Here is a 27,476-nt window from a genome sequence, read left to right on the forward strand (position 1 = left end):
TTAGAATGAGAAAATAAAGATTCTTATATTACTTGAAAAAACTTCTGATTGAGAAACATGACTCTCCAAATTGAGAAAATAGGCAAAGTATAGTTTACGCAACACATGAATCTCGTTCAACATTTGTAATACAGTCATTCATCAATGGACAACAACAATGTGTTGAAGAATATTGAGATGTTTTCTCATGTAAAAATTTAATGTCGGCGTTCATGGCTCAGAGTATATTGCAAATGACAAATCAGCTGATCAAACCAACACTGAAGTCCCAGAGCTTCTTTGCTAAGTCCATATCCTTGGCTTTGGAGTTAGGCTCTGCTAGATTGCTGTCGCTGAAGTACTTTCCACTTACCCCTTTCACTTGAGGATGCAATGCGACATAGCATGTTGTCGCTGCTCCCTGTAAAATCATAAAAACAAACAAATGAATTAACTACCAGCAAGTCAACGCGAACAAAAGACGGACGAGTATCTTCTACGAATATGGAGAACCAACTAGCGTGCGTGTTCTCCCTTGGTTGCAAGCATTATAGCTGATCAAGCTGATCAGAAGATTAAGTAGTGTTTTATTACAATTGATCTTTTTACTGGATGAATTTTGTCCCTCCATGGAATTCTATAAAAAGTCATATTACCATTAATAATTAAATTAATTAAATCAATTTGACTAAGGCATTTTTTTTTTGGCTCAGCCTCTCTATCTCTTACGCTATCCACTCACTAGTGATAAGGATCTAGGAAGAAACAAAAATGATGGGCATATGCAATCCAACATGGAACGTGCTTCTGATTTCCCAAGGGTTCTAAGATTCGAGTTATAGCTTCGGCACATTGACAGATGTATTTTCTTCAATGGGAGAGTGGCCTAAGAATGTTGGCCGATGGGCCGTCCACTACAAGCACTTTCGATTTATCTTGATGGCCGATGAAAAACTTCCGTGGAGCCGGACAGATCACTCAAGATTAATGGACGTAAGCCCGACACCTAGTGCTAACTGGACCACAAAGTGGTACTTTCTAAAGCTTAATTTAATAAAAATGAAGGAAGAATGATTGCTCTTTTATCAAATAAAATGAAATTTGAAAACTATAATAAATATCTGAAGTGATGTAAGAAAGGAACAATTAAAAAATAATAATCTCTTTCCCTAAAAAGGTTTAATTTTGTATTCTGCCTCTCTCTGAACTGTATACCCATCTGTGTGTTTCCTACATTCAATTATTCAAGAAGCATTTTATCACTTTTTTATAAATAGTTAGGGAAGAGAGACTCTATAAATCATTTACTCCGACACATCAAGCACATCATAGGAGAAAAAATGGAAAGGAAGACAATGATGCCCAAGCTTTTTAGGGGGTGACACTAGGAGATTGACCAATGGATCCCCTCAACACGTTTCATAGGAAGAAAGCTTCCCTTTCATATACACCTCTTAACAAAAAGCTGAATGGCATTATAGCTTTCGCCACCGCGTGACTAACCAAAGAGAAAATTCTTTGAACACACGGCACACAATGAAATATGCATTCAAGGAAAGAAAGAAAGATAATAGTATAGGAAGAAAAGATGGCAGTTGAGGGCCAAGCAACAAGAGAGAGCATTCACCATTGTTTACAAGACTGCTCAAAGAGATAGACCATCAACCCTAAGTTTTGTACACAACACAAATAAATCCTTACATAAACATCACAATGAATGGGACAAAGGAACAGAATGAAGGAAATTAAGTCAGGGTCTTTTGAAACAGATGAAGAGGTTGGTTTAAATGAACTATGAACCCGAGGTATATGAGAATTGAGATATGTATCAAATACAGATATAGTACGTAAGAAAATAATCAGCAAATATAATGAATATCCAACACCTAACCGTCATCAAAGTATAATAATTTAATAACTTAAATAAAAACTTTATTCGACAACCTAAGCACTGAAAGTCTACCTAAAAGTTGACCCAGATTGAAAATCTTTTAATAATACGACTTAGTTTAGTCTTATGGGTGAAATCTCGTTCCACCTTATTCTAACTAGTAACATGGGAATATACCAAAAATGGATTAAGCATACATACATCTGATAAAAATACTTTACCTGCTGCACATTCTTCAATACTAGTCTCCCAGCTGTACGAGCAATGGCTGCAGTAGATCAAAAGAGAATACCTTGAATTAGAAATGGCAATTACTTGAAAAAACAACTGTCTGGCAACTATTTTGTGTTTGGTTATATGAATCTTTGCTGCCACTAAATTCTAACTGAGGCCATTTGGCTAATAAATAATGCCAGGATATCATATTCAAGATCCCAGTTTGTGAGGTATTTAACATAATTTATGAGAGCAGTTAAGGTCACACTTAAACCTTCGTCACCTTATTCTAGCTTGAGCCCTGCACTGCTAAATGAGAAAACTCACTGTTGGAACTTAAAATCTATCATATGAATTTAGAAACACAGATTTTAATTTGGCATAATAATATGAATTTAGAAACACAGATTTTAATTTGGCCTAATAACTACTTAAGCGAAGGTGGTCTTGATGCCACGGTAAAATTGCTAGGGACATAGAGGTCACGAGTTTGAGTTGTGAAAAAATAAGTTCTTGCAAAGCATGATAAGCCTGCATAAAACAAACCCTTCCCTGGACCTGCATTGGCGGGAGTTTCGTGCGCCGAACTATCCTTTTATAATAACTACTTAAGCATATGATAGAAATAGACGGACAACTTGGTAAAATGAGCATTTCGTAATTACTGGTGCATGAGCATTTTTCACTGAATGTAAATGCCCAACTTCTTTGCAGGGACTAAAAGCTTCAGTGCAGAGAAGAAAAAGAAAAGGGAAAAAAAATAGGCCCAAACATGTCAATACAGAAACAATTTGATTAAACATGCACCAATTATGTAAGTTATGGGATGCCTGATGATCCTGTCTGAAAGCGGGAAAATTGGCATACTAGGCAGGTGGCTCTGCTTTTGATTGTGCAAAGACTTTGAGTTGGTAAAAATTGACTCAGAGTGATTCGTGTCAAAAAGAACATCAGCAACTGGTCAGGAAGGATCCCCGATGTAGGTACTTCGATGTCCAAGTCAGTGACCGATCACGTAGAAGACAATAAACAAGGGATATGTAATGTAGCGTATGTGTAGCGTTCACGTACCTGCCTCGGTAGATGGAGACCCTTTTTATAGTGTTACTGTTTCTCTGTGCACGAATCTTGATGCATTGCCAAAAAAGGACATGTCATAATGATGCTCTGACATTTTTCCCAAAATAAACCCACAATCTCTGCATGTTGCACGGTAGAAACTTCTAGTGCACAACTGACATAGGGAATATTCCCTTGATTCTCTAACATTTGTCACACAAAACGACAAAGAGGAACGTTAGGCCGTTGGGTTGAGAGACCCTTAGCATACTTAGCTGGCAAACTGATCGAGTCACTTATGTAGTTCGATCGGATGTCGCTTATAGAAGCAGCCAAGTCAGATTTAAGGAATGTTATCCGAGACTCAATCTTTGCTTGGCTTCTCTACTTGGCCAAAGAGTTCGGTTGGACCAAGTGTCTAGCTTGCCTGATTGGACCATAGGTAGGTCTAATCAACTAGATCACTCTGTCGAAATAGTTGACCTTGTTATCCCAAGTGATGCTACTCAGCTTGAGGTTTCGTCAGTATTGAGGGACTCGGGACCCGACCCAACTAGGGGTCCGATCAAATGACCATTCGGCCGAGATGATCGGCCACATTGGACCCGAGTGTTGATTCATCATTGTCTTTGACCACCATGTCAGCCCTCATTCTAAACTTTGACCCAATTTCGGGGGCCCCACATCATCTATCGTATAAAGTCTCCCCTTCAATTCTAGTCGAAGGAGGCTATAGGCACTTGTGTTGCTTGTGTCTCTTATCCTCCAATCAGACGTTTGCTCCTTGTTCTGTCGTTTGGCTTAAACTGATGTTATACTTAGCTGCTAGTGTTTCTGGACTCCCTTGTTCCCCGACTCGACGCTCACTCTTTGTATCATCGCTTGGCTCAAGTTGACGTCACTCTAGCGCCTCAGAAATAAGGTATATCACTTATTAATGCTGAACATGATAAGCACGCTTTTTATCATAAGCTTGCTTATTGCCTCCCATACCTCATAAATATGGCATGTATCAAGTTGCCACGTGTCGCACGCCTGCTAAAAAGAATATCTAAAATGACATGTGATTGTTGAGATTCAATGTAACTTTCAACGGTTCAAATTCAACGATCCAGATTAATCCTTTCTTCTCCATCCCCTTGATCGGACGACTCTCGAATGCCACCACTAGCGTTTTTAAGGTTACCCTCTAACGCAACTTCATCATTTTCACGTTTTGCTCTTCATCTTCTCCATCTCCCTTCGTTATCGTCGGCAATTGCTCAAGTCTTTTATTTTCATCGTAAGTTCTTTTTCTTCGCTTCCTCCGTTCACCTTTCTTCTCGTTTCATGGCCTCCACTTCCATAACCTCTGATTTCAATGGCGAGAAAGTGGACCACATGCGTCTCACTTACCATCTGCCCTCCTGCCATCACATCATCATCCCCTTTAGCCACAACCATCCCAATCTCCCTCCGACCGACTATCTCACTTTTTTCAAGGACCAATTCTTTGTCGATCATCGTTTTCCCTTGCACCCTTTTTTCATCGATATTTGTAATTACTTTCACATCCCTTTACAACAGTTGACCCCTAATTCCATCATATTACTGTACGGGGTTATAGTACTGTTTCGTTTGTACCAAGTCCCGTTATACACCCGAATCTTTCATTACTTCTACTATCCAAAGAAGTCCGAGCCGAGCGTCTCCATCTTCCAAGTCCGAGTGAGCGCTGTATTTTTTGATAAAATATCTTCTTCCAACAAAGGATGAAAGTCCCACTACTTCTACATCTAACCCCGGTTACTCCAGTAGCTTTCCCGACCGATTGGCAAATGGAATTGCCTAACCCTCCCGAGCTGGATGTACAATGGGAGCTGGATGTACCTCTCAGCTGTCTGGTCAAAAATTTCATATCCATAAGTTGTTGCTGAAGGGTGTACTGTATATGTTCGGGTTAAGCCTCATCCGAGACTGGCTACCCGATAGCTTCGGTGAGAAATTTGGCCTCCTTTTATTGTTGAATCTAACTAATTGCTTTTCTATTTAATAACTAGAATGATGTGGAAGGCTTGTCTCGGGAACTCCACCAAATTGCGGGACAAAGAGATGGCAATCACGGGCTTTTTGCCGATCGGCCCGACCGAGGAGCCGACCGACAAAGAAAATGCTAGCCGAGTCAAGGGGAGTGACGCGGCTACAAATACAGAGAAAATGCTGCCTCCTAGGCCCTGTGGTGGTTCCTTCTGAGTTCGCCACTTAAACCATTACTACAACGCATAGGCACAAGAGCCGCCGATTAGAAACACCCGCTCAATCAGCCACACCCGCACAGCAAATCTCCACTAAAGCTCTGGCTGCGCATCCAACATCTATGCGGGGAAAGAGCTCAACCTCTGCCATTCTTGAAATTGCAGCCGATCAACCCACTCCTGCTTCGTCTGAGCGGACGCCCTCTCTCTCTGAGCTGCCGACTGGGGCGATCCCTGCTGCACCAGCCTCCTTCTTACTCGCCTCCGACCAAGTCGGTACCTCCTCAGTCCAAGATATCCTTCTCGCCCAAGTCTAAGTCCAAGAGCAAGTCCATCGCAAAGGGGTCGAGCGGATAGCCTATGCCAAAGAAAGTTATCACCACGCTGTGGCTACCTTCGCAAAAGTGGGTTTCCACCAGCTCTTCGGAATCACTTACCCCAAGCACACTATCAAAATGCAAGGCCCACTAGCCCAGACTTGGGCTGATTCTTGGGCCCGCATGACCAAAAGCTCGCAGAGGAGCTTGCTGATCAGTTTTCCCAAGATATCACCAGGGTAAGATCCTTACAATATTATGCATTCTCTTTACTTTTCCCTTTCTTTACTAGTTATGGGTAGTCGGTCTATCTATGTGCTAAAAAATAGCAAGGCTGAGTCATGAACACCAAAACTTGAAGGACTTGACCGGGGGAGCAAGCACTTCTCAAGGCCTAAAGCACGACCAAAGCTACTGTTAAGAGCCGAGCGGACTCTTACAATAGAAAAAGATAAAGAGCACGACCAGGCGCTTGATATTAAAAGGCTCCAAAAATAGTTACACACTTTCGATGCTCGCCTCCGATCAGAGAATGCTTGAAAAATCAGAGTCATAGAAGACCTGGACTTGAAAAACAAAGAAGCCCGAGTGCTTGCCAAGAAACTCGAAGAAACAGAGGTTGCCCATTTCTCTGAGCAAACCAGCTGAACGGCCGAACTTACTGTCAAAGACCTTCAGCTCAAAGAGAAACAGCAAGTCGTAGATGCAAAAAACACAAAACTAGAAGCCTTAAAGGCCGAGTTAGAAGCTTCGAAAGCCAAGTTAGCAAACTACAAGGCAAGGGAGCCCAAACGGCTAAAAGCTTTTAGAGTAGAATATCGGCGCTCAAAGGATTTCAATGTATTGCTTGCCAATCGGACTTTCAAAATGTTCGACTACAAAGTAGAAGGGGCCATCAAGCAGCTAAGGCAGGGAGGCTATCTAACGACAGACATCTCAAGGAACTTCATACACCACCAGAGATCTTGGAGAACATTCCAGGCGACGCTTTCCGTGACTTCGCTGGATACCTTCATAAGAAATTTTTACTTTGGCTTTGTAAAAAACTTGAGAACTTATGATATTTTGTTGTGTATTTTGCCAATGCCTTTGAAGTTTTTTCCTTAATCTTATGTTATGTCATTTTCCTTAGCATAGTGTTACTTCACCTACTCAAATCCATGTAAGTAATATTCGAATTGCGGTCGGCCTATGTAAGTAACACTTCGAACAGAAGGCTAGAGAATCGCATGCTTGGGTGAAATCCCGCTTATAATTCAGTTATAAGGGCATCCATAATGGGATGTTAAATGGGTATTATAATATCCATTTAACACCCCTCTCTATTGTGAGTGGGTATTATAATATTAAGAGAGAGAGGGGAAAATGTTAAGAGGAATGAACATTGTTCATCCCTCTCATCTTTTTTTTTTGATTTTTTTCCTTTTTTTAAACAGTAATAAATATATTTAAAAAATTAAATCAAATATAGTAAAATTATTTTTTTAAAAGATTATTATTAAAAATAATAATAATAATTTAAATATTTTAAAATATATTTATTTAATATGATATAATTTTAAGAATATTGAGTGTACTGTCAGGTTAATGTTAAAAGGAATGTAGGTGAAAGAGATATGTTGTTATAATGAGTATGTGGCAGTTGACCCCATGCTTATTGATGAGGTGCTGGGTGTTATAATGTAGGTTGTGGATGCTCTAAGGCTCAAGAGCCTGGAACCAAACTTAGACGCGTGAGCAAGCACACTTATAATTCGATCGAATGGAGCAAGAATCTGGAACTTAGGTACGAGAGCAAGCTCGCTTATAACTCAGTAGAACGACACAAGAGTCTGGGACTTAGTTGTGAAAGCAAGCTTACTTATAACTCGGTTGATCGGTACAAGAGTCTGGGACTTAGTCGAGAGAGTAAACTCATTTATAATTCAGTCAAACGACACAAAAGTCTAGGACTTAGTTGAGAGAGTAAACTCATTTATAATTCAGCCGAACGACACAAAAGTCTGGGACTTAGTTGTGAGAGCAAGCTCACAAATAACTCGATCGAACGACACGAAAGTCTGGAACTTGGTCGTGAGAGCAAGCTTACAAATAACTCGACCAAATGACACGAGAGTCTGGGACTTAGTAGTGAGAGCAAGCTCACTTATAACTCAGTCGATCGGCACGATAGTCTGGGACTTGGTCGTGAGAGCAAGCAAGCTCACTTATAACTCGGCTAAATGACACGAGTCTGGGACTTCATTATGAGAGTAAGATCATTTATAACTCGGTTGATCGGCACAAAAGTCTGGGACTTCGTTGTAAGAGCAAGCTCACTTATAACTCGGTTGAACAGCACGAAAATCTAGGACTTGGGCGCAAGAGCAAGCTTACTTATAACTCAGCTGATCGGCACGAAAGTTTAGGACTTGAGCATGAGAGCAAGCTAACTTAGAACTCGGTCGAACGACACTAGAGTGTAAATGAACTATGCCGCTCATAAGTTATTCAAAGCTCGATTCGATAAAAAATCTTTTGAGCTCGTTTAATGAGACTCGTTAAAATAAACAAACTAAACTCAAGCTTCACAATACTCGGCTCGTTAGCTTGTGAGCATGTTCATTAGTAAGCTCATGAATCAACTTTTAAATAAAAAATAATAGTTTTGATATTGAATTTATAAATTTTATACTCTACTTATGAAAAATATAGACAAATATATTAAATTTATTTATTAGAATAAAATTATAAATTTTAATAAGAATATTTTAATTTCTCTAAATATAAAATTTAATTGTAATGAATATTTAAATTTATAATTTATAATTTATATTTATTAAGCTCGTTTAGGCTCAATAAAACCTCGAATAAGCTTGTGGGCCATGAATATATTTGTTAAACAAAGCTCGAGCTCGGCTCGATTATAAACGAGTCAAACTCAAACATTCAAGAGTTCGGCTCGGCTCAGCTCGATTACACCCTTAAATGGCATGAAAGTTTGGGACTTAAGTTTGTCTGCATTCATTAAGCTTAAATTTTCAACAAGATATACCAATTTAGTACAGGCATACTCTCAAGCCCGATAAGGCTGCAAATGATTCGCACTCCATGATCTATCCAGATTTTTTCTTCAGCATCTTGGAGATAATAGGAACCCACGGCGAGCTTTTGCACCACCCTGTACGATCCGCCCCATTGTAGTTCCAACTTGCTGATATCGCCGACCGGTTTGACCCGCTTCCAAACTAAATCACCTACTGAAAAAATCTTAGAATGACCCTTCGATTGTAGTTTTGCTTCATCCTCTGTTGATACGACATCAGCCAAGCAACTACTTTATCTCTGATTTAGTCTACCAGATCGAGCTCCATCAGGCGCCGACCGAAATTATCTTCATTGTATAATTATCTCCGATCGGACTCATTGCCAACTTCCAATGGTACGATTGCTTCTCCACCATAAACTAGGTGAAAAGGGGATACACCCGTGGCCTCCTGCGATGTAGAGCGATAAGCCCACAACACACTAGGCAATTCATCAACCCAACTTCTTCCAACATGATCGAGCCTGGTTTTGAGCCCTCTGATGATTTCCCTATTAGTGACTTCTACTTGGTCATTGCTCTGAGGATAATCCATGGAGGTAAACGTTTGTTGAATGTCATAACTTGAGCACCATTCTTGGATCTTTCGTTCTTGGAATTGTCTTCCATTGTCCAAGACGAGCTTGTAAGGAATACATAACCAACATATAATATTCTACCACAGGAACTTGATGACCATCCGCTCGATTATCTTAACTAACACCTCGGCTTCCACCCATTAGAAAAAATAATCTACAGCTACTAGGAGAAATTTTCTCTAACTGGGCATCATTGAAAGAGGCCCTACGATATACATACCTCACTGGTCAAACGGGCAGGAAACAACTAAGGTCTTCAATAGTTCTATAGGGTGGTGCGGAATGTTTTGGAGTTTTGGCATGATAAGCAAGTTACTAGCCGAGCTGAGTCCGCTTGCAAAGTGGGCCACAAATACCCAGCGAGCAGAATCTTCCGAGTGGGTGACCGACCACCCAGGTGACTTCCACATAAACCTTAATGCACCTCTTGGAGAATATACTGTACATCATCTGGTCCGATGCACTTGAGCAAAGGATGAGAAAAGGCTCTCTTGTATAAGTGGTCACCCACCAATGTGAAATGACGGGCCCGCTTCTTGATCATACGTGCTTGCTCCCGGTCGACTGATAAAATTCCTTGCTAAAATAATCAAATTAACGGCACTCTCTAGTCGCTCTGTAATTCTAACTCAGCCTGCCTTTTAATGTGAGTACATCAGCAATGTGTGCTTCATAGGCTTATCAAGAGTCCAAGGCACTAAAGAACTAACCAACTTTGCTAACTCGTCTACCTTATAGTTTTCCGCTTGAGGAATTTTTTATAATGTCACCTCTTGAAACTCTACCTTTAATTTCTCAAATGCCTCCTTATATAACCTTAGTCGATCATTGTTAATCTCAAAATTGCCCGACAACTACTGAGCGGCCAACTAAGAGCCCGAGTATATCAGGACTCAGGAAGCTCCAACATGCTTTGTTTCTTGCAAACCGGCTATTAATATTCTGCTTTATTGTTGGTGACTCGATACTCTAGCCGAACAGACAATTGCATCCGGTTTTCACAAGGTGATGATATCAAAAGAATCCCGACTCTATTTACCGAGTGGACGATCCGTCCACATAAAATTTTCAAATCTCTTCTAGCTTGGGGTTTTGTATCTCTGTCACAAAATCGACTAAGGATTGAGCTTTGATGGTCGTTCAAGGATGGAACTGTATTTCATACTCGTTGAGTTCAGTGGTCCATTTGATCAATCTTCCAGAAGCTTCCGGATTGATGAGCATTCGTCCAAGAGTACTCTTGGTTAATACAATAATTACGTGCAACAAAAAGTAAGGGCACCAACTCCAAGCGGCTAAAACTAGTCCACACACTAACTTCTCAAGTGCGGTATAGCGACACTCGACATCTTTTAATAAATGACTTAAAAAATACACAGATTATTGCTCCTTGCTATCCTGCCTCACCAACACCGATCCAACGGCACTTTCAATGGTGGCCATGTATATACACAGAGTGGCTCACCAACCTTGGGCTTTGCAAGTATATATAAAGCGGACAAATAATCTTTGAGCTCTTCTAGCGTCTTTTCACACTCAACATCCTAATAGAATTTGGTGGCTCGACAAAGTATTTTGAAGAATGGTAGACTCCAATCGTACGATCTTGAGATGAATCAAGATACAGTCATGATCTGTCCAGTCAGGTGTTGTGTTTCCTTTAGATTGTGAGGCAGGGTCATATCTCGGAGAGCTCGTACCTTGCTTGGGTTGGCTTTAATTCCCCGTTTTATCACGATGTAGCAAAGGAAGCGTCCTCTTTTGGCCCCAAATAAGAATTTGTTAGGGTTAAGCTTGAGTCTATACTTTCTTAGGATTCGGCATGTCCCCTCTATGTCTATATCGATTGCTCGGAGAGACTTAATTAGGATATCATCCACGTACGCTTCCATGTTTCTACTGATCTGCTTTTGGAACACTTTATTCACAAGCAGTTGATATGTTGCCCTTGCATTATTTAATCCGAACGACTTAACGTTATAACAATACGTTTCTTTAGCAGTGATAAAGCTAACCTTTTCTTAGTCTTCTCTAGCTAGAAAGACCTGGTGGTATCCCTTATATGCATCCAGCATGCATATCAACTCACAGCCAAAAGTTGAGTCCACCACCTGGTTGATACGCAACAGAGGGTAATAGTTTTTGGGCATGCCTTGTTTAGATCCCTGAAATCCACACAAACTCACCATTTGTTCTCGAGCTTAGACACCAACACCACATTTGTTAATCAGCTCAGGAATTGTACTTCACGGATGTGTCCGGCTTTTAGTAGTTTGTCCACCTCCGCTCGGATGATTTGGTTTTGCTCGGCCCCAAAACTTCACTTCCTCTGTTTGATCGGTCGAGCATCCGATCGGACATGGAGCACATTACTATTGGTGATATACCCGTAAGTTCTTGAGGCATCCGGGCAAAGACATCATCATTGCGTGTTAAACACACAATCAGCTCAGCTTTATGTTCCAAACTCATATCGGCTACTACTTGAGTAGTGGCCTCCGGTCGATCGGGGTGAATTTGCACTTCTTCCTTTTCTTCATAAACCAATGCCAGGGGAGCTTCTTGGATGGCATTAACTTCCACTCGCTGAGTCTTCCAAGCAATGCGACTATGCGAGCTTCAGTCTCCACTACATCCACATAGCACTTACATGTTACTAGTTGATCTCCTCTTACCTCGCCGACTGAGTCATAAATTTAATCTTCTGACAGAATGTAGAGACGACAACTCGGAGCTTGTTCAGCGTCGGTTAGCCCAGAATTACATTGTAACCTGAAGGCGCATCCACCACAATAAAGGTTAATCGGCGAGTCCTCAGCAAGGACTCTTCTCCTAAAGAGATAGTCAATCAGATTTGTTCGATCAGCTGTACTTCATTGCTAGTGAACTCATACAATGGCTCGCTCTTATCTATTTGCAGCTGCTCGAACGCCTTCTTGAAAATGATGTTAACAGAACTCCCTGTGTCAATGAAAGTGAGATGTATGTTATAGTCGGCTATAATAGCCTTAATGATTAAAGCGTCCTCATGGGATATCTCCACCCCCCAAGTCTTTGAGACCGAAACTGAGTTATGGCCCCTACACTTGCTCCCGGCTATATCCAACTACATGAATATCTAATCGGCGGGCATGTAACTTCCTGACTTGATTGAAATCACCATCGGTCGGGCCGCCAGCTATCATACCAATATCACCCCAGGCGGCGTTGCCACGATTTTCTTCTTCTCGGGTAGGTTGGCGTGGTGGCTTGACGAGGGCTTCGCCTTGGGCCCGATCATTTCTTTGCTAACGTGGCTGCTAATTCTAATCGGCCCTTTCAGGGCTTCGCCTTGGAGGTCCGTTCGAACGACGATGACATTGATGGTTGGGGGAAGGGAGCGCTAGAGAAACCCTTGATTGGCCGCTCGGTGCATCTCTTAGTTATATTGATAACAATGTTCTATATTGTGGGTCCCCGCCCGGTGGTAGGTGCAAAACATTAGAGTCCATCGTGAGGCTCAGCAAATCACGTCCGCTCAGCCTCTACATGCTGGACTGCGTTCAGCCTTTGCTTGTGGTGATATGACGGGTGACCCGATCAGTGCCCTATAGGTGGGAGAGCAGGAGGAGCTCAACACACGGGAATAGAAACTGGAGTTAGGGCTGCCACTTCTTTTTTCCGAGCGAACTGAGCTTCTTGGTTGCTCGTCCGAGTAGGTGGTCGAAGTCTCTTGGAGGCTTCTTGATGAGGAATTGAAAGAAATCACCATCTATAAGCCTTTGGGAGAAAGCACTCGCTAAGATCTCCAAAGTAGCTGAGAGAACGTCCATAGTCACTTGGTTGAACCTTTTAATGTATGTCATCAATGTCTCCTTGGCTCTGTAAGAGGAAAAATAAGCTCAAAGTAGTCTTGTGGTATTGGTGGCTGCTAGCGAAGTGATGGAGGAATGCCATGCGAAAATTCTTGAAGCAACAAATGGACTCGGCTGGGAGCTGGTTGAACCATCTTGGTATCGAGCCAGAGAGGGTGGTAAGGAATACTCGGCACTTAACTCCGTCCGTGTATTAATGGAGGATAGTTGCATTCTCAAATTTGAAGAAGTGATCTTCCAGGTCCGTTGCTCCTCCATATTCTCCGATCGACAAGAGTAGAAAATGACTTGACAGTTTATCTTCTAATATTTCTTGAGAGAACGACATATAACTTGCTCGGGGGATCAATAGCCATTGGGAGCTTTTCCCTTTCGAAGGTCCCGAGCAAGTGCATCTCCAGGAAATAATACTTGAGGCCTTTCCGCTTAGCCCATATCATCGAATGGCGTGCGGAACAGTGACTTATGATACGCGAGAGGGGAGGGCGACATGGGTGGCAAGCTGATTGGCAACGCAAGCGCCTATACAAATCCGACCGGAGGAGGAATCAGTTGGAACCCGGTCGACCCTTCCACTCGTGTCCCTCGCTCAGTATGAGTGCTTGTCATTGATACAGTCGGGTCGTTCGGCAAAGGACCCCCAATTGTTGGTTGTTATTGTTGCATGAGCCTCTACGCTCGTGAGGCTACTAGCAACTCCAAGTCTTGTTCAACAAAGTAACGGTAGTGAGTTGTCCAATCTCTTCCATCTCCACGTTTCAGATTCAGGTGAAGATTCCCACATACGGTGTCAAATTTAATCCTATCTGAAAGCAGGAAAAATGGCGTACTGGGCAGGTGGCTCTACTATTGATCGTGCGAAGACTCTGAGTTAAAATCACTACGAGCGGTCTTGCGTGTCCAAAAAAAAGGGTCAACAACCAAGCCAGGGAAGGATCCCAGTACAGGCACTCTGACGATCAAGTTAGTGACCGATCGCATAGAAGACAATGAATAGTGGATGTGTAATGTAGCGTATGCATAGTGTTCACGTACCTGTGTCCGTAAATAGAGACCCCTTTTATAGTGTTACTGTTTCCTCTGTGCACGAATCTTGATGCATTGCCAAAAAAGAACATGCCATAATGCTTTGACATCTTTCCTAAAATGAACAAGCAATCTTTGAATGTTGCAGGATAGAAACTTCTAGTGCAATATTCCCTTGATTCTCTAACATTTATCGCACAAAACGACAAAGAGGTACATTAGGTCGTTGGGTTGAGAGGCCCTTAGCATACTTAGCTGGCAAACCGACCTAATCTCTTCTATGATCCGATCGGCTAGATCACCCGGCCGAAATAGTTGACTTTGTTATCCCGAGTGACGCTGAGGACTCAACTCGGGGTTTCGTCAGTATTGAGGAACTTGGTACCCGACCGTCCAATCAGATGACCACTCAGCCGAGATGATCGACTGCGCTGGCCCGAATGTTAACCCCTTCTTGACTTTGACCACCATGTCAGTCCCCCTTCTGGACTTTGACCTGACTTTGAGGGCCCACATCATCTGCCATATCACCTGACATAATTTATCAGTGGTCAAGGCTAACAGAAGCCTTCTCTATCTTATGCTGACTTCGCACCCACACACTGGAGGTGTTAATGAGGGAATTCACTATCCAAACTTAACATGGAAATGCTAAATCAATCATATAAATTTGAAATACAGCTTTAATTTGGGACAGTAACTATTTAGACATGATAATATAAGGAGATGATCGGTAGAAATAGATGACCCACTTGGTGAAATGAGCATCTGGTAACTACTGGTGCACAAGCATTTAACATGGGAATGTGAATGTCCAATTTCCTGGCAGCGACTAAAAGGTTTAATGATGAGAAGAAAAAGGAAAGGCAAAAAAATAAATCCAAGCCTGGCATATACAGAGAAATAATTTGGTGAAACATACGCCAACTAGTAAGTCATGGGTAAAGAAGTTTATTAGCTGACATAAAAAATTATTGAAAGAATCACTGATTAACTGTAGTGCTATTATTTTTATTACCATCAATAAAACTGTGGTAACGTAGAAGATTTGTGACGATTGATCCAGGATGAAGTGAATTAGCAGTTATGTTCACACCCTCTTCCTGATGAATCAAGTAAAGCAATCAGTATGTATTAAATGTACTTACGAAAATGAACAAATGTCATGGCAGTAAAGCAATCAGCACTTATTTGTGATGATTGCTTAAAGTAAAGCAATCAGTACTTATGACAATGAACAAATGTCATGTCAGTATTAAACAGCAAAAACCTTGGATACCTGAAGGTTAGTAACTCCTTTTGCACAAATATGAAATATCAACGTATATTATTTTCTTTATTTAGAGGGTGTTTGGCTGAGCTTATAAGCTCTCTAAAACAGCTTATAAGCTATTTTGGAGCTTATAAGCTCTTCAAATTTGTTTGGTAAATTTTTTTTCAAACAGCTTATAAGCTATCAAAATAAGTTGTTTTGAAGCTTATAAGTTGTTTTTAAAAAAGTATGGGAGACTACTTTTTTAAAAAAGATCTTATTTTAATAATTTATTTCTCTAAAGTATCCTTATATAATTTCATAAATCCCCATCTTATCCTCCATAAATTTTTATAAGCCTAATATCTTTTTATCTCCGTCGACTTTTCTTCCAACGTTGTGTCATATTCTCCGTCAACGCGTCTTTCTAATTTTCTCTCCCCCGGTACAGAAATTCGCCCAAAACCCTCTATTAATAAAAATCTCAAAACCCCCTATTAATAGTATTGTACCCTTTTTGGTAATTTTATTAATAAAAAGATCTTATAATACCAAACACATCAATATCTTTAAGTTGATTGTAATAAGTTCACCCAAACACTTTAACAACTTATTTTTAAAATAAGACCTAACAACTTATAAGCTCCTAAAACAACTTATAAGCTGTATGGACTTATAAGTTGTTTTTAATAAGTTTAGCCAAACACCCTCTTAATCTGTAAATGTAAACTTCATTCATCAACAAAACATGCAAACTTATCATCAACAAAACATGCACAATGAACCAATGTTCAGTTCAGCCCTAATATATACATATGCTGTGAGTGTGGCAACCTCTCTCAAACTCTTCGCTCACCAACTACTCATCGTTCATGTAACACTTGAACTTTAGGGTACAATATAAACAAAATCTTATAAACATGCACATTAATCATGCAGATGATGCAATCCGTTGAACAAACCACCCCTTCAAAGACCCTTTTGTTCTGAGTCATTCATAATAGGTATACCGTGCATTCAAAAGCTATCTACTTTGCCCAGTTACACTAAGTCATTCCCCAAGTTTCCATTAGCAACCATTTCATAGCACTTCGTCATTTGTCGAGTGATGCCCAATCTTCCCCGTATGTGGCCCAAGATGAATTTATTGGACGCACAGCCAAAAAATAAATGGTTTAGAGCTTCCAGCTCTGAGCTACAGACCTGGCACATCCTAACTGTCTCTTGGTAGGTTAAACAGTCCCAATAAGTAGCCTACATCTCACCCCTAACAAGAGGATGAAAGAATGTTTCAGCAGAATGCAGGGACTCCAGATCAGTTTCATACACTTGCAACTGGCCCTAATAAGCTTTCGTTATGCTCAATCTGGCATCCGTGTGCCAACTAGTTAGGTGTATTGTTGAACTTTCAGAACCTATACACATCAGAATTTTGTTTCAAATCCCAACTAACTACTTGAAGAGTGACAAGTCTTCCTTTCACAGTTGTTATTCCCACAACGATTGAGAGCGGAGGTATACTTCATTGATCTACTTGCCCATTTTGTTTTAGCCTTTGCATGAATATTCCAGCTCCTGGAGTCCCGAAAGTTGAGTCCCCCCATCTTAGTACAACACATGTCCTTTCATGCCACTAATGACTTCCTCACCTCCCATAAGAATAGTTTGCATAGTCTAATAATCTTAGATATGACTCCTGCTAGAATCGGGAAAATAGGCAGCCACGGGCATCCCATACCTTGCAACCCTACCCATATGAACTCAGCTTTGGCAGCGTAAGAGACTTCTACTAGTCCATGCATTGATGAGGCTAGTTATTCTATCCACGAGCGGCACATAATTCATAATTTTTGTTGTTGTAGCAAGTGGCATACCTAGATATCTGAAAGGTGACATGTCCCTAGAACCAATTATGCCCACTATATAGATGGCTGACTTCATCACATTCACATTCATCCCTAAAGAATCTCCAAAATTCACTAGACTCTGTAGAATGAAACCCACTGAAGTGTTATCCCCTCACAACATAGGAAGCAAATCATCTGCAAAAGCCAGTATTTTGGATGGTAGTTAAACTCGGAGTTTGTAGCCCTCAGATTTAAGAGTCTAGATAGGTAGTTCATACACAGAACGAATAGACACAATGATAAAGGATCTCGCTTTCAAAGTCCCCTTTTCACTTTGAAGTAACCATACAATATAGCATTCATCTTAACTAAGTAGGAGACTGGTGACACACACTCCACCCATTTGATGAATTTGTTGGGGAACCCCATGCCTAGCATGACCTTCAGCAGAAACTCACAATTGACTAACTCATACGCTTTTCTCAAGACAACCTTAATCATGTATTTTAGAGAAATTCACTTCCTACTGCAATGTCACAACAGCTCCTGGGTCAAGTGCATATTATTAGCTATGTTGCTCCCTATTAGGGAGTCTACAACCTCTACTAGCCTACCATAAAGCAGCTTAGTTATGACTTTGTAAACCACATTGTAGCAAGTTATGAGTTTGAAATCCTCCACTTTTTGAGCATGGCTCATTTTCGGCACTAACACAATCTCGGTGTGGTTAGTTTGCTTCAACAGTGAATTAGCTATAAAGAATTCCATGACAACTTTGATGAAGTGTGATCCAACTATCTCCCCAGCCTTCTTAAAGAAACATAAAGAGAATGCATCCAGCCTTGGTGATTTGTCATCACCAATGCCATACAAAGCAACCCTTATTTCCTCATCCATGATGAGCTTGATTAAGGATTCAATTTGTAGTCGTGATATAGTGGCTCTCGAGGTCACCACATTATGTTCAAAATGGTCACTGGAAACTTCTAAGCCCAGCAAAGTCGTATAGTAAGCCACAAATCCAGTTGCAACCTCCTATTGTGATTGTGTTTGTGTTCCATCATCCTTACAAACCAAAGCTAGGTGATTGCGCTTCGCATTTTTTTCGACCGGAATTTGGTGCACTTGTTGCTAGCATGTAGCCTTTTGCTAGTTAAATAATCTCTTAGCTTCACTCAGCATAAACATCTTTTGTCCTAATGTTGCAACCACCTCCTATAGCAAAAGTTTATCAGGTTCTGCATGACACCTCTATTGAACAACCTAGTTCCGCATGACACTTCTTTTGAACAACCTGTTGGGTTACTTATCTTGCTAGTGCTACGATGTGATCATAATGTTCCTTGTTTAGTTGTTTCTGTTAGAAAAGTGAACGAGAAAATGGATGAAATGAGCTCCAATGTGAATAGAAGTTTAGTCTCACATCAAGAGTTTTGGAGCAACATGGCTCGTTTATATTGAATCACAACTGTAGATGTTGTGAATTTGTATGGATGAGAGGCTTTCTCATGCCTATTTGCACAAATTCAGGGCTCGAATTGCACTAAAATCGACTCGTATGTGAGCGTAACTTGCATGCATTGAATGTCAACCAGAGAAAAAAAATGCCCAAATAAACCTAGCCACTATTTTGCTACTCAGACTTTTCTTTGATGGCCTCAAATGTATAACAGGCATATTAATGGCTAACCTGAAATGGTCAGACATTATCAATTGACCTATAAGAACCTGGCCTATAACCGTCCAACCATTAATCAACAACTAGCTGAGGCAGTAAATAGCTAGTAATGACCATTAATCAGTAGGATTAATTGTTGTCAAGGTTTAGGGCCCAAATTGCACTAAAATCAATTGACTCGTATGCAAGCATGACTTGCCCGCATTGAATGTCAACCCGTCAAAGAAAAAGAAAGCCCAAAGCAACCTAACCACTGTTTTGCTACTCAGACTATTCTTCTGCCGGCCTCAAATGTGTAGCGGACATATTAATAGCTGACCTAAAATGGTCGAGCGTTACCTATAACGACCCGGCTTGTAACCGTCCAGCCATTAATCAACAACTAGCTGAGGCAGTAAATGGTTGAGTAATGACCACTAATCAGTAGGATTAATGGTTGCCAAGGTTCCAAGTTTATAAAAAGAGACTTCCACTTTGGGCAAAATACGGGAAAAGAGGATGAGAAAAAGAGAAGAATCCATACAACAAGCAACTCCTTCCCCCACATTCTCCACCTCCCTGTCGAGCAGCCCTACTTGGCAGCTCTTCCTTTGCTCTCCTGGTGATAGCATTCAGATATTGTTTAGTTTGTCACAAGTAGTTAGTGCTTAGTTGCTAACGTGGTTGAGTAGTTGCATCCTTGGAACAGACGTCAATGTGAACCTTTAAGCATCATCAGAGATGGGATGAATCTATTTTAAGAAAACCGTCTACCACATGTAGTGCTCAACACACCTCCCCGTTCTGCAACCTTGCTCCTACCTAGCAGCCTGGCCTACTCGATAACCTCACCTCCCCAGCCGGCAACCCTGCTTCCTCTCTGATAGCCGATCTGCTCAACAGCCTTGCCTCCTAGGCTGACTAGTAGCCCTACTTTCTACCTTGCAACCCGGCTTGCCTTACAACCCTGCCTCTAGCCCGACAACCCTGCTCCCTACTTGACAACTCGGCCTACTTGGCTCTAGACTCAATCACAATTCATAACTAACTGTTCGAGAATCATTGGTTTGACAATTGTAAGAATGTTGACACTTAACCTTAACCTTTAAAGGTGGTTAAGTTCACGATTCGAAATTGCCGGTGCGGTTCACAATTCGTGACAATTCAAGATTATTACTTTTTTATTTAAAAAAATATTTTAAATCAAACTGTTCGGAACCGTTGAACTTCAAAGATAATTATAGTTTACAGTTCAGAACCGTCGGTTACGATTTGGTTCACGGTTCACGACAGTTCAAGATTATTACTTTTTATTTTAAAAAATATTTTAAATATTTTAAATTTAAAAAATATATTAAAAAGGGTTTACACTTATTTAAATTGTCTACGTATCACCTTAGGGTGGTAGAGGGGAATCAAAGCTATGTAGTTCACTTACCTTTTTATCTTTATTACCTTAGAAAGTGACGTTATTACTCACTTTCATTTTCCATTACCGTAGTGTTAATTCCTTTGGTATCAAACTCTTCTACCTCGTCATTTGAAAGTTGCATTCCTTGTATTCTTTTTTAACTCTCGTCCAAAGCTACGTGATTACGCTTTACATTTCTTTCAACTAGGTTGTGGAATTTGGTGCATGCTCTTGACGTAATAGCATTTAGCTTTCTGCTAGTAAAATAATCTCTCAACTTCACTCAGCGTGAACATCTTTTGCTGCAATGTTGCAACCTCCTTCTATAACAACAATTTACGGGGTTTTGCATGACACCTCTATTAAACAACCTATAGTTGTTGGGTTACTCTTGCTCGTGCTGAGATGTGGTCGTAATGATTCTTGTTTAGTTGTTTCAACGGTCGTTTTAATGCTTTTAGCATCAACCATAACGAATAGTGTCGAGTGTCATTCCTAACTTGATTCTGTTCGGCTTGAACCAACTAAATGTTTCGCCCATATGTTGAAGAACTAGAATGAACTTCTTCGATACTCCTCTGGTTGAAATAAGGTCACCACATGTTGAAGAACTAGAATGGACTTCTTCTATACTCCTCTGGTTGAAATAAGGTCACCACATGTTGAAGAACTAGAATGGACTTCTTCTATACTCCTCTAGTTGAAACATGGTCACTATAGTTAGTGAGTGATCTAATAGACATCAGCCAATAGACAATTTGTTTGTCTATAAATATCTACCTACATCCATAGAGAAAGAATCCACCATAACTTGGTCTAGCTTGCACAGTTAGTGAGTGATCTAATAGACATCAGCCAGCTTGTTTGTCCATAAATCTCCGCCTACATCCATAGAGAGAGAATCCACCATAATTCAATCTAGCTTGCACCAAATCAAGCTATTTATGCAAGTGTAGAAACAACCCACGGAGGCCATGTCCACTAGTCCCACCAAGAGGAAACATTTGGTGATGTCCTTAGTCTCGTACACAGTCACCTCTACACCATTAAATTTCTATTTCACGAAGGTGAAATTATTACAATCACTCAAAATAATCCATGGGGTATCCAACATCATACCCCAAACTTGTAGATTGCTCCATAGGGGTCCCCTACTAACAGTTGAGTAGAAACCACAAACAAAGCTACCGTGGAAAGTAGTAGAGGTTACCTAGCAATTAGCTTTACAATATATAACCTAACGGAGGAATTTAACAACTCAAGTAATATCGTGTTAGGGTTCCATAAGATTAAGATCCAGCCTCCCTTTTGTCTATTGATAGTTATTCACCTGATTCCAACCCTTGAATTTGTTTTGCAAGAGTTGTAGAAGTTTGGTTTGGTTGAGTTTGATCTCTAAAACTCATAGGACATCAATGTTGTGTAACTTAATGAGGTTTACAACCCCATTTCGTTTAAGGGGCTGGTTAAAGCCCCTTATGTTCCAGCAAGCAAACTTCATTAAGAGATGAGGAGGCATTGGCCCCTCCTCCTAGTCTGCTGTCAAAGTAGACCTTGTAATAATATTGCTTTCCCTTTTGTTTGAGTCCATCTCTCGGCAGTTTCTGGTTGTTCCTTCTGGATTTCGGTTCTGCAGTAGAGTTAATTATCTTCTTAGGAGCTTCCACAAACCCTTGTCCTCTCCATCTCCTTCCTAGCCCCTTCCTGTGTGTTAACCTGTTGTCCTCATTGCTGCTGCTCAGCCATTCAGATAGTTGATACAGTAGCCGTATCAGCCATATTTGTTGTTACTGGGCTCCACGTTTTTGGTCCCCTCTGCAGTCTTCTGTTGCACATCTAATGGTTCAACAAAGATCTCCATTGAACCCACCATTTCCTCTTGCAACTGAGCTCCTTGTTTACTGGTGTTGGGGGTCGTAATTGCCACAGGATAGCTGCTGAAAGATTTCTGCTAATAAGCAGTCCTTGGCCTTTTCTCAGCTCTGTTAACCACCCGCTGGTTGAGTCTAAGACATCCACCCTATTATGCCCCAGCATCTTGCAATGATTACAATCCTTTCGCTCATGTTCATATAGAATACACTGGTCCAATACACCATCAAGCATCTGCACTTTCATGTTCCGAACAAGTGCCTTTGAAGCATCCACCTCTACCAAAACTCAGGAAAAAGAAATTCTCCTTAGTATGTGTCAACATATCATAATATAATGGCTTCCCAACTTATGAGACTAGAACTTCAACGAAAGAAATTCTCTACTTAGTAGTTGTGGCTGCCTATTATCCTTGAATAAATTCAGCCAAATTGCTTTGTGACCAAAAGGTCACCGGTTCGAATCCTGGAAACAGCCTCTTGCACATAGCAAAGTAAGACTGCATACAATGCATCCTTCCTCGAGACCCCACATAGCGGGAGTTTCGTGCACTGGGCTGCCCTTTTTTTTTAAATTCAGCCAAGGGTCCTGAAGGGGAGCCTTGGCGCAACGGTAAAGTTGTTGTCATGTGACCAAAAGGTCACGGGTTCAAATCCTGGAAACAACCTCTTGCAAAAAGCAGGATAAGGCTGCGTACAATGGATCCTTTCCCGGAACCCCGCATGGCGGGAGCTTCGTGCACCGAACTGCCCTTTAGCCAAGGGTTCAGTCCAGATTTCCCAGTATTTCTGCCTAGCATTTCATCGGTGATATGTTGTGCATTCTGGTTATGTTCTTCCCCAACTTTATCCTCATCCCCTTTAGAACTGGAAATTTCAGCACACGTACTCACTCAAGGTGACCGACACACTCAAGGTTTCCTTCACTGCAGACCTTCAGTCTCCCCCTTGTGCAACCTCCTGAAAACTTAGGAATTCCTCCGCTTGCAATTTGAGGGTTGCACCTCCCAGGCTGCTGGAGAACTTCGACTCGCAGCCTTTTTTCCCGATTGGATCAGGACATGCAACTCCAGTTGAAAAACAAAACTAGAAATAGGAATCACTTACCTGTGCTGGAGTATTCTAGACCATTGAAACACACCAACTCCCTCACTTCAACCTCTGTTCCCCTAGCACCCAGTATTCTGTTCGTCCGGAAAACCCACACCAGAGTCTCCCCTTCACTCGTGTTTAAAATACCATGCTGAGCCGGTCAAAATGGGCGAAACATTTCGTTCCGCCTGCTGACCGACACAGGCACGACTGCGGCACCAGGCCTCACGACAAGTGGGAGGCGTTGCGCAACCCCGCGACTGCAGCGGAGGGGTTGCATAACTCTTCCGTGGCCACCATGGAGGCGTTGTACGGTCTCCACGGAGGGATCGCGCAACCACGCGACCGCCGCAGAGGGGTCGCGCGACCATGCGACTGTCGCGGAAGGGTCATGCGACTCCCTGGCCACTCCGGAGGAGTCACTGCTGCTGAGGGGTCGTGCGAGCGCGACAACGTCGAAATCGCACAGCTCGCGAGTGGTGTCGGATTTCGAATTTTTTTTAATTAAAATCTAGGTTAATTATTTTAATCAACTCGTAGCTATGATATGGATAATCTAAAGAAACTTTATTAAACCCTAATAAAAGTATCTAATTAATTTTATATTTCATTTATTTTATTAAAAATTATAATAAATTATTTATTTATTTATCTATCTATCTATTTTCATGTCTTTTCCTATTTTAAAAGATTATTTTTTATATTATTTATTTCTTAAATATTTATGTTAAATATTTTATTTTTTAATTAATATATTTTATATTTAAAAATATCGAAACTAAATCGGTAAGGTACAATACGGTACCAAAACCGTATCGTTCTGATATAGGACCTAAACCTTGGCACGGGTTGAAATTTTAAACCTTGCCCTTCATCTACTGACAAACTTGGACCTGCTGAAGCTCCGACGTTCACCTGAACTCTGTTAGACCCGGCAAGATATCAATAGCAGAGCCCTCTCCAACTTTCTGTAGAAGCAGCTGGACTAGAGAGAAGAGGGAGGCAGCTAGGGAAGGAATCCTAGGGAGAGCTTCTCTCAAACCTCTCTTTCTCTCACTACTGAGAGTTATTTCTTACAGAGAGTTCTTTCTTGATGGACCACTTCATTTCTTAGTTCAATTTGAGTCCCCAAAACTAATCAGTTTTTGTTATTGTGATAAATACCAGGACTTCCTAAGTGTGTGAGAAGTGCTCATACTGTCCAGTAATTTGTTGTCATTGGGCTACCTGGTCACAAGCAAATGCCAAAATTGCTTGATACAGTTCAATGGAAGGCTAAATAAATAGACAGCATATTATCTAAGAGTAAAAATCAATGTGGCTGCTGGTGATGTGTCACTGAAATCAAATCGAAACTCATACAAAGAATTGATATTACTAAAATCAAATCGAAACTCATACAAAGAATTGATATTAAAAATTGGCTTGGCATAAGGATAACTATCTCACACAAAGAAGCAAATAGATATTCCCCTCTCATGTAAACAGCTTTCAATCTTAGCAAACTTTTCCTTGTATGGGATTCTTTGTGTGAGATAGTTATCCTGTGTCACATCAATTTCAGAATCTTGATTCAATTTTAATGTTGCATCAGTTGGTCTGGATATCCACAATCTGGTTAGGAAAATTCAGAGTGGATAATCTTGGAGTGAACCAAGGTTGGAGAGGATTTGAACTCTGACTCTTGCTTGACTTTTGATTGAGTAGTTTGGTAGAGAAGTGGAAAAGTTTAGTTATCATTATCCAGGAACTCAATCTTAAGTAAGAATGGAGAAATTTACCTTATTTTTTTATTTCCCTTGTGTTATATGTATATATGCATATTTTCAACAAACTGGTTATTTCACTCCCACAGTTTTTTCTCCCCCCTCTCCCTCCCTCTTTCTTACAAACATTTATCAAATAGGTATCCTGTATAAGATGAACATTAACTAACTACGTGCCCAGAAAAAATTGAGAAAAGCATGTAACATACAACTAGAGTGCTTGCTAACTCACACATGAATAATGAATTAAAGAAAAAAACTGAGACATGTAACATACAACTAGTTTGACTTTTTTTCTTACAGTAGAGTTCATTGAGTTTATCAGATTATATTAAATATATAAACCAGGTAGATCTACTTCCATTATGTAAGTTACTTTAGTCTCACTCTACCCATCCTTACATATTAGACTATAATAAACTTACAGAATTTATAGATTGATTTTGGGCATATTAATGCCATCTTATTATCCAATTTTCAATTAAAATCTTTTTGTTGAATCAGTTTAATAACCAAAAACATCCATCTCAGTATTATTTCTTCTTTCTCGATTGCCAACCACTCTCAACTAAAAAGTAAGATGTCCAGTACAAACTCCCTATAGCATTTACCTACTTCGTACTACAATTATACCTTCATAATTAATACCCATCTTTTATTCTAATTAATATACCTTAAAGCATTTCGTAAGCTCATTTGCATGCAATATGTTTGCAAGCTTTGACTGACCATAGGCACCAATGCTGCTATATCTGCAAAGAATGACAATAGAAACCAATGAGGAACTTGTTATTGCTTTATCTTTTCGGATATAACCTTAATTTAGAGAAAGAGGAAACAAGAATGCAGGTTGAGAAAGAAAGCAACCATGGCAATAAGTAAAAAATTACAAGTTAATATATGAAAGAACATGTAGTTGCTACATACGTTGACTGATCATTTATCTTGTCAAAACGAATTCCTTCACCGTATGCAAACCTATGGCCTTCTGATGAAAGATTGATAATCCTGCCTTCGACTCGAGATGTCCGAGATGCATTCTTCATATTGTCCAACAGAAGGTAAGTCAGAAGGAAATGGCCTGCACAAAGTCCATTGTTTCAGGTATCAGTGTGATGACAAAACCAAACTGAAGAGCACATAATAGGAGAAATCTTGCAACAATATTATGTACAATAGAACATAGTACTAAACTTTTACTACAGAACTATGAGTTAACATATGAACAAGTCTCATGGACACCTTCTAATAAGTAACTCATTAGTTGCAGTAAACTTCTCTACAAGAACTTGGTGTTATATTTTTTTTCTTTTTTGTAGGTCAGATTCACATGATAGTAAAACCAATTTCTTTCTCTGTCATACCCCCAAAAGGCAAACAGACAAGTCCAAAAAAGATGATGATAAATGAAACATTTTCAAGTTTATGCAAGCATTCTCCTTGGTAAGCTCCATAGATGAAAGATAACTGATAAGAAGAGAAGATTTGCATGCAAATCGTTAAGATGAATCGAAGTAGCTGAATAGAAACACAACTGATAGGAAGAGAAGATTTGAAGTCGCCTTCAATTTTATACAAAAACTCTCATAGTAGAGAAAGAAGTGTAACTCATACCAACATGGTTTGTTGCAAATTGCAGCTCAATACCATCTTTTGAAAGACCAAATGGATTAGCCATCACTCCTGCATTGTTACTTCCAATAACAGCGAGTAGATGAGAACCATCAAGTCATTATTTGGCTCAATAAACGTCAGAGAATAAAATACTTAATACCCTATCAACAAAAAAAAAAAAAAAATGGTTTATTGGGCAGAGTTTCTTACATAAGGATGTTGAGCGGAAGATTCAAGGCGTTGAATTCAGAAGCAAATTTCCTCACAGATGCCATCGAAGAAAGATCCAACTCCATCACATCGACCTTGGAAGATGGAACTTCCTTGGAAATTTCCTCCTTCACAGTGGCACCGGCTGACATGTTCCGCACTGCCATGACCACACGAACACCACGCAGCGCGAGAACGCGGGCGGTTTCAGCACCGATTCCACTCGAAGCCCCTGCAACAGCAGCCATTTAAGCAAAAAAAAATTTAAAAAAAAAAAAAGGCGTCGGTACCAGAAACTAAACAACCCCAAATCATTACAGACCTGTGACAATGGCGCTAAGACCGCTCCCATCTAGACCTCGAGTGACCTCTTCAGCGGTGGACGACCACGAGAACCCCGATGGTCCCTTCGACCTAAACAGCCACATCTTCCTATTCTACTTCTTCGTTCTCTTCCTCCAGCCGACCCTTGAGTTGACCCAACTCACAGCGAAGGTTTTAAGACACCATAGCTGTC

At 40.6% G+C, this 27,476-nt stretch overlaps 1 protein-coding gene across 1 annotated transcript; it reads right to left on the bottom strand.

The window, feature by feature from the left end:
• Positions 1-27,476, bottom strand: LOC122034338 (short-chain dehydrogenase TIC 32, chloroplastic-like). Its single transcript, XM_042593546.1, has 8 exons — positions 27,282-27,476; positions 26,960-27,191; positions 26,750-26,829; positions 26,063-26,216; positions 25,809-25,887; positions 15,258-15,342; positions 2,092-2,138; positions 1-400 (listed from the first exon to the last, which is right to left on the bottom strand). The coding sequence occupies exons 1-8, from the start codon at positions 27,385-27,387 to the stop codon at positions 242-244; spliced, it is 942 nt and encodes a 313-aa protein (XP_042449480.1). The 5' UTR covers positions 27,388-27,476; the 3' UTR covers positions 1-241.

The sequence above is a fragment of the Zingiber officinale genome, chromosome 11B (assembly GCF_018446385.1).
Source record: "Zingiber officinale cultivar Zhangliang chromosome 11B, Zo_v1.1, whole genome shotgun sequence".
Classification (NCBI taxonomy): Eukaryota; Viridiplantae; Streptophyta; class Magnoliopsida; order Zingiberales; family Zingiberaceae; genus Zingiber; species Zingiber officinale.